The sequence below is a fragment of the Setaria viridis genome, chromosome 1 (genome assembly GCF_005286985.2).
Source record: "Setaria viridis chromosome 1, Setaria_viridis_v4.0, whole genome shotgun sequence".
Classification (NCBI taxonomy): domain Eukaryota; kingdom Viridiplantae; phylum Streptophyta; class Magnoliopsida; order Poales; family Poaceae; genus Setaria; species Setaria viridis.
Genome location: NC_048263.2, coordinates 37,525,238 through 37,533,753, shown reverse-complemented (window position 1 = coordinate 37,533,753; position 8,516 = coordinate 37,525,238). Strand labels below are relative to the sequence as shown.

At 49.9% G+C, this 8,516-nt stretch overlaps 1 protein-coding gene and 1 pseudogene across 1 annotated transcript; both read left to right on the top strand.

The window, feature by feature from the left end:
- The first annotated feature begins 276 nt into the window (after positions 1 to 276).
- On the top strand, positions 277 to 4,736 carry LOC117837333 (laccase-21). The gene is made up of 5 exons (XM_034716941.2): positions 277 to 338; positions 2,192 to 2,345; positions 2,769 to 3,165; positions 3,270 to 4,349; positions 4,456 to 4,736. The coding sequence occupies exons 1-5, from the start codon at positions 277 to 279 to the stop codon at positions 4,584 to 4,586; spliced, it is 1,824 nt and encodes a 607-aa protein (XP_034572832.2). The 3' UTR covers positions 4,587 to 4,736.
- Positions 4,606 to 6,623, top strand: LOC117856607 (laccase-21-like; annotated as a pseudogene).
- The last annotated feature ends 1,893 nt before the right edge of the window (positions 6,624 to 8,516 follow it).

The following is an 8,516-nucleotide window of genomic DNA, read 5'->3' as shown; positions in this document are numbered from 1 at the left end:
ACATTCCATACCTTCATTTGCGTACAACGACACTTCTGGCTACTCAGTTTTTTTTTTTGCCATTTAGGTCCCGTTTGGCAGGGTTTCACCACCTGCTCCTCCACCGGCTTCTAGTGAAGCCCTACTAAAGGGGCACAAGTAAAACGGCTCCAGTGTAGGAGCTCCATGAAATCTGTTCTCTGGAGCATTTTGGTGGGGGAGAAGCCAAAAAATTTGGCTCCCCGCGGCTTCATCCTCAACCGCGGGTGCATGTGACCCTTTTGCCCACTATGGCCCATGACCGAGGACAGCAGGGAGCAGGCGCGGGGCAGACAGTGGAGCTCCATGGCTGAGACAGGGTGCGTGCCGGAGGGAGGCAGCGCTGGGGCGCGTGTCGAAGGGAGGCGAGGCAGAGTCGCTTGCCAGAGGGAGGTGGCGCTGGGCTAGCGAGCTGGTGCACTGGGAGCGAAAGAGCCGGGGCCGGCAGTGCGAGATGGAGCAGAGGCGCTGGGGGGCTGACGGTGCGAGTGGATAAGGAAGGAAATGGAGTGAGGAAGAGATGAAGGAAAGAGAAGAAAAAAAAGGAGGGGAGAAAAAAAATAAATATGAAGCAAAGAAGAAGAGGTGGAAGAAAAAAAAGAAGGGCATTGTGGACATTTCACTTTTTTATCCATTTGAAACAATGAAGAGAAGCCGTTTAGCCAAATATTTTTCTAACCAAACAAGCTGAAGCTAAACAAAGCTGCTCCACGAGAGAAGCCACAGTTGGAGTTGTTTCAGCCACAGCCCTACCAAACGAACCCTTACTAATTTTTGTTGCCATACAACCATTAAACAACGGAATGCTATTAACACAAAAGTAAGTTTTGAGACAATAAACCTGTGTAGACAAACTCTTTATGCATGTCGCTTTTGTATATCTAATAGGGATATTAGCTTTCTGGAAAAACTTATGCGTGCCACTTTAGTATATCTAATCAAGGGCCTAAATACAAGATGTAGCCAAAGTTAGGATGAAGAGAAGAAGTATCTAAAACTGCAACATCGTGTTCTACTTTTTCTCTATGCGTGCATATGAATGCGTTTCTATGCGTCCAGTTGGCTCGTTCTGGGCTATTGCCTATTGGCTCATCCATACGTGCTTGCTTTAATTTCGTAAGCCATGCCATGCACCAAAAAGAAAAGTCCGTGCGCACGAATTTCGTTGGTTTAAGTCAAAACGAAATCATTTTTAAAAAAAAGTCAAAACGGAATCTGGAAATTGGTCTGCTTCGTATGAGAAACGGCGTTCGGTAGGTCGTCCCTGGCATTGGTCTGCGCGCGCGTGCATGCTCTGATAGTCTGATGTCTGATCGATGCCATTGCCATCCCATCCATCCATCCTAGCTCATGGATCAAAATGCAATGAAACTAGCATCAGTTCCGATCCAGAGTTTGTTTACTTGGCATCTGGCGATGTCGTCAAAAGTTTAAAACCATGTAGGGTTGAAATTTCGGACCTAGCCTGTTGACACGCATGGCATGTGCTACATGCTGTGGCTGCATGTCAGTGCTTGGAGAAAAAAGGAGCTAGCTGCAGATAACTAATTGATGGAGTCATCGTAAGACCACCAGAAAGCTTATTTGAATCTGCACTGGAAGAACTTGTTGCAGTAAGTTAATCTCTCTAGCTCGGAACGTAACTCCTCCATGCATGCATATGAATGCGTTGAAAGCTTGAAATCGAGTTCCTTGCCCTTGACCCATTCCATGGTGACGAGGTGATGAACGAACACGAACACGGACACTACGAGCTGATGCTTGCTAGCTTTGCTTTATCCAAGCCAACGGAAATAACGTCGCCGTATCGTGCCAGTTCCAGGGGAAAGATTCATCACGTGCGCGCTCCCTACTGCGAAGAGAGCAGGCCACCAGTCAACCCACGCTAAAACGGAGGGCGAGATGGGTTTCAGGCAGGCTGCTTCTGGTACGATATCGAGAAAAATAACCCTAAACTAAAACTAAAACGTGGACATTTGAAGATATCGACCGACTAGTTGTTCTTTTTTGTTAGGTTAGCTGAGACGACGAAACATGCATGCATCGGACTCTATAAATACCCGCGCATCCGCTTCAGATGAGAGCATCGGCCATCGCAGCAACGCAGATCGAGCACATCACAGCGTAGCTAGCTTTGCTCGCTTCTATTCTAAGCACGTTCCAATTTGCTAAGAGAGCACACACATACACATCAGAGAGGAGAGCACACACATTCTGTAGCTAAGATGCCTTCAGGGCATTGTTGGTTACTGCTAGGCTTGGTGTTAGCCTTCGTAGTTGCAGCTAGCCCGGCTCAGGCATCCAGGGCTAATCACTACGATTTCTTTGTAAGTCGATCCATCTGTATCGATTCAGAGCCGCATTTACTATAAGATAGTACATCATTCTCTGCACTCACAAATCAACAGTAGTGCAAGTTTTGGTTTTTAAATATCTAGTATAGGTTAATTAACGTGATTGCATTCCTTCATTTGCATATGTGACGAGGTATCTCGTATGAATCGTTAGAAACCCTAGGTATCTTTACGTACTAATCATGGAAGCAACAAATTTCTCTTAACTGGTGATTGTCGATCACCACTTGGGAAAAAAGCAACAATAATACCACACGTCTTAGCTACTGTTACCCTCTCTTTTATTGCACCAGCTAGCTTTTCTCTCTAGTTCAAGCTTCTTGACACCAACTGCTATCAGCTACATGCTTGCCTTAGCTTGACGAAGACAATTTAACGGCGTTTGGTATTTTGCAGATAAAGGAAACCAAGATCACTCGGCTGTGTCACGAGACGACCATCCTGGCCGTGAACGACCAGTTCCCGGGGCCGACCATCTACGCGCGCAAGGGCGACGTCGTCGTCGTCAACGTCTACAACCAGGGCAACAAGAACATCACCCTCCACTGGCACGGCGTGGACCAGCCTCGCAACCCGTGGTTCGACGGGCCGGAGTACATCACCCAGTGCCCCATCCAGCCCGGTGCCAATTTCACCTACAGGATCATCTTCTCCGAGGAGGAGGGCACGCTATGGTGGCACGCGCACAGCGACTACGACCGCGCCACCGTGCACGGCGCCATCGTCATCCACCCCAAGCGCGGCTCAGCCTACCCCTACCCCAAGCCGCACAAGGAGATACCCATCATCCTCGGTACAACACGATTAACTTGATTCTCCGTACTGCTATAGATTGCAAAGAGTGGTAGTGAAATCCACTGTTTTAATCTGAACTCATGACTTCAAAATAATCTGCAGGCGAGTGGTGGAATGCAGACGCGGAGAAATTGTTCGAGGAGACCAAACGCGGCGGTGACGTCAATATTTCGGACGCGAACACCATCAACGGCCAGCCCGGCGACCAGTTCCCCTGCTCCAAGAACGGCACCTTCAGGATGCTCGTGGAGCACGGCAAGACGTACCTGCTCCGGGTCATTAACGCGGGGCTCACCAACGACACGTTCTTCGGCGTCGCCGGGCACCGCCTCACGGTGGTCGGCACCGACGGACGCTACCTCAAGCCGTTCACCGTCGAGAGCATCATGATCTCGCCGGGCCAGACCATGAACGCGCTCCTGGAGGCCGACCGCCCCACGGACGGCTCGGGCAATAGCCGCTACTACATGGCCGCGAGGACGTTCACGGGCAACGGCCTGCAGCTCAAGTCCGGCAACGCCACGGCCATCCTGGAGTACACGGACGCACCGCCCTCCGCAGGGCCGCCGGACTTCCCCAACCTGCCGACCGACGACAACGCCGCCGCGACAGCGTACACTGCGCAGCTCCGGTCCTTGGTCACCAAGGACCACCCGGTCGACGTGCCGACGCACATCGACGAGCACATGCTCGTGACGATCGCCATGAACTTCCTCCCCTGCGGCACCAACGATACGTGCACGAGCCCCATCGGCAGCCGCCTCGCGGCGAGCCTAAACAACGTCAGCTTCGTGGCCCCGTCCGTCGACGTCCTCGACGCCTACTACTACTCCATCCAGGGCGTTTACGAGCCGGACTTTCCCAACAATCCGCCCTTCATCTTAAATATCACCGATTCCCTGCCGCTGAACCTCTCGTTCACGAAGCGGGGCACCAAGGTGAAGGTAGTGGAGTATGGCGCCGTCGTGGAGGTGGTGTTCCAGGACACGGGTATCCTTGCCGCCGAGAGCCACCCCATGCACCTGCACGGGTTCAGCTTCTACGTGGTGGGCAGAGGGTTCGGTAACTTTGACAAGAACAAGCACCCGGCCACATACAACCTGGTAGACCCGCCGTACCAAAACACCGTCTCCGTACCCAAGGCCGGATGGGCCGCAATCCGCTTCCGTGCCGCAAATCCAGGTGAGAATTTGCAACTTTTTGTCATAATTTTCAATCGGTTATTACGATGTTTATGGGATCCTTTGTTTTTTTTTTGTTAACTTTGCATTTTTTTCTTGGTTAATAGGTGCGTGGTTTATGCATTGCCACTTTGAGCGTCACATGGTATGGGGCATGAACATGGTGTTCATTGTGAAAAATGGTAAGACTCCGGATGCTCAAATGATGCCACGTCCTTCTACTATGCCGAAGTGCTAAGGAACCAAGGGCTTGAGGGATGATCGTGGTTTGCAAGATAATCAAGCTTCCTATAAATTGTTATTTTGTTATCTCCTGTATTGTGGAATGCAAGTTATGTGCTGTTTATTGTCAATTTGATCTCAATTTAATGAATAAAGTGACATATCTAAGCTATGTGCTTCTCTATCTCAATTTTTTTGAAGTATATGTTCTTGTGCTTGTCATTCTGAGTCAATTGAGGGGTCCGCACTTATAGTGCCCATGCCGGCACGAGCACTATAGTACCGCCATGCTAAGTGGCACGGCACGACATGACTAAGGGTTTATAGTGTTGTGCATAGGCCAGTACTTCAGCACAGCGGCACTAACAGGCACGGCACAACACGGCTAACCTACTGTGCTGCATAGTGCTGTGCCGTGCGACCGTTTGGCCACGTATAGGAGTACATCACGCAGTGCCCCATCCAGCCCGGCGCAAACTTCACCTACAGGACCATCTTCTCCGAGGAGGGCACGCTCTGGTGGCACGCGCACAGCGACTTCGACCGCGCCACCGTGCACGGCGCCATCGTTATCCACCCCAAGCGCGGGTCCGCCTACCCCTACACCAAGCCACACAAGGAGATACCCATCATCCTCGGTACAACACAATTAACTGGACTGTCCGTGAGTGGTAGTGAAATCCACTGTTTTAATCTCAATTCGTGGCTTCAAAATAATCTGTAGGCGAGTGGTGGAATGTGGACGTGGGGAAATTGTTCGAGGAGACCCGCACCGGCGGCGACGCCAATATCTCGGACGCAAACACCATCAACGGCCAGCCCGGAGATCAGTTCCCCTGCTCCAAGAACGGCACCTTCAGGATGCTCGTGGAGCACGGCAAGACGTACCTGCTCCGAGTCATCAACGCGGGGTCACCAACGAGATGTTCTTCGGCGTCGCCGGGCACCGCCTCACGGTGGTCGGCACCGATGGCCGCTACCTCAAGCCCTTCAGCGTCGAGAGCATCATGAGCTCACCCGGCCAGACGATGGACGTGCTCCTCGAGGCCAACCGCCCCACGGACGGCTCAGGCAACAGCCGCTATTACATGGCCGCGAGGACGTTCTCAAGCAACCCGCAGCTCGAGTCCAACAACAGCAACGCCACGGCCATCCTGGAGTACACGGACGCGCCGCCCTCCGCTGGGCCGCCGGACTTCCCCAACCTGCCGACCGTCGACGACATCGCCGCCGCGACGGCGTACACGGCGCAGCTCCGTTCCCTGGTCACCAAGGACCACCCCATCGACGTGCCAGCGCATGTCGACGAGCACATGCTCGTGACGATCGCCGTGAACTTGCTCCCCTGCGGCGCCAACGAGACGTGCAAGGGCCCCATCAATGGCAGCCGCCTCGCGGCGAGCCTGAACAACGTCAGCTTCGTGGCCCCGTCCGTCGACGTCCTCGACGCCTACTACTACTCCATCCGCGGCGTTTACGAGCCGGACTTTCCCAACAAGCCGCCCTTCGTCTTCGACTTCACCGATTCCACAACCCCGCCGCTGGAGCTCTCATTCACGAAGCGGGGCACCAAGGTGAAGGTAGTGGAGTACGGCGCCGTCGTGGAGTTGGTGTTCCAGGACACGGGCATCCTCGGCGCCGAGAGCCACCCCATTCACCTACACGGGTTCAGCTTCTACGTGGTGGGCAGAGGGTTCGGTAACTTTGACAAGAACAAGCACCCGGCCACATACAACCTGGTAGACCCGCCGTACCAAAACTCCGTTTCCGTACCCAAGGCCGGATGGGCCACAATCCGCTTCCGTGCGGCAAATCCAGGTGAGAATCTGCAATTTTTTTGTCACATTTTTCAAGCGGCTAGTACGATGTTTATGGGATCTTTTTCTTTTCGTTAACTTTGCATTTTTTTTCTTGTTTAATAGGTGTGTGGTTTATGCATTGCCATTTTGAGCGTCACACGGTATGGAGCATGCACACGGTGTTCATTGTGAAAAATGGTAGGACCCCAGACGCTCGAATGATGCCACGTCGTTCTACTATGCTGAAGTGCTAAGGAAACAAGGGCCTGAGGCATGATCGTGGTTTGCAAGATAATCAAGCAAAATAACTCATCATAGTTGGCTTAGCAAAATAACTCATTATTTGCTAAGGAAACAATGTATCCTACGGAACTATGTTCTGTATGTCATGAAAATTTAATATGAGTGTATATTTAATATAATATAATCTTTTTTGTCATGATCAAAATTGGAAGGAAAGCAAGAAAAGCTGGGATAAAATCAAAAGCTATGCGCTTGCATGCCTCATCTATCTCAACCCTCAGCATTGTTCACATGTATATTGCCACGCAAAAGTAATACCAAATCAATGCTTAGTTGGCGTGTTCCTGATTCTCTATTTTGCAATGATAAAGGCCCATCTTCCCCTTATTCGATTTGTGCTACATAAAGGCCCAGCTTATTTAGCCGACAAATTGGAATGCAGAAGTGCAGAAGATTGTCTTTGCCGGCTATGGATGCGTTTATCGGCTCCAATTTTGATGGCACGGATAACGCGGAAGGAACACATCATGATTTTTTCTGTAAAGGGCCAGGCTATTTCTCCTATGCATGTTTAGCACGTTTTATTCGAATAGTACGTGTGCCTCTCGAGGTGCTCATGTTAGTTTTTAATTAATCCAATTTTTGGTTTTTACTGATGCTTCTTCCAAACCACTGGCATTCTATATTCAAACTCGATCAGCTCCAACTGCGACGAAATTTGCTTCGATTCTATCCATAAAGAAGTAACTGACCCACGGCTTTGACTCGCCAAATGATTCATGATTGAAGCCTTGGAGGTCATGGCGGCGCGTAGAGAGAAGATCAGAAGGTCAGACCCATCCCGGCTGCGACCGAGGTCGAAAACGGAACATTATTGTAGCAGGATTAATTCAGAGACGAACTATCTATTCTGTTTCCTGCAGACTTAGCGTGAGTGCACAACAATTTGACCTGACTCCTGAGCATCTCTGTCTCCAGGACAGCATCCATTTTTTTTTTAATAAGGGAACAGCGTGTATTGAAATGTTCTTTCTGAAGGACGAGACAAGAAACTTTGAAAGCTTCTGCCCACAGGTTACTCAGTTTTACTGAAATATTCAGACTAGCAATTTGTCAACGCAGAGATGGAATTGACCTTTCGTCGCTATTGCTGCCCATCAGGTGATTGACCTTTTCTTCCTTTCTTTTCCTTTGCCTACGAAGCAAACAAGAAGGTCCTCGGCAAGCTAGAAAGTAGCGCATGCACGGTTGTAGTTCTCTGTAACTCTGACCAAAACGTAGCAACGCAGACATTCCAGACTTTCATTTGCGTACAGGACTCAGTTTTTTTGCCATTTAGTACTTTTTTGTTGCCATACAACCATAAAACAACGGAATGGTATTAACCACAAAAGTAAGTTTTGAGACAAATGGCCTGTGTAGACAAACTTATGCATGTCGCTTTTGCATATCTAATAGGGATATTAGCTTTCCAGACAAACTTATGCATGTCACTTTTAGTATATCTAATCAAGGACATAAATACTAAAGCCTAATGAGATGTAGCCAAAGTTAAAAAGATGACGACAAGTATCTAAAACCGCAACATCGTGTTCAACTTTTTTCTCCGGGTCTTGCTGGGCTCTTCCTATGCGTCCAGTTGGCTCGTTCTGGGCTATTGCCTATTGGCTCATCCATACGTGCTTGCTTTCGTAAGCTAAGCCATGCCATGCACCAAAAAGAAAAGTCTCTGCGCACGAATTTCGTTGTTTCAAGTCAAAACGAAATAATTTTTTTTTAAAAAAGTCAAAACGGAACCTGGAAATTGCTCTGCTTTTTTGCTTGCGTCACGCGGAGTTCAAACAGTTACTTAAGATTTTCGGATGACAGGGACGAACTACCGACCACTGGCCGTCCGATCAGAA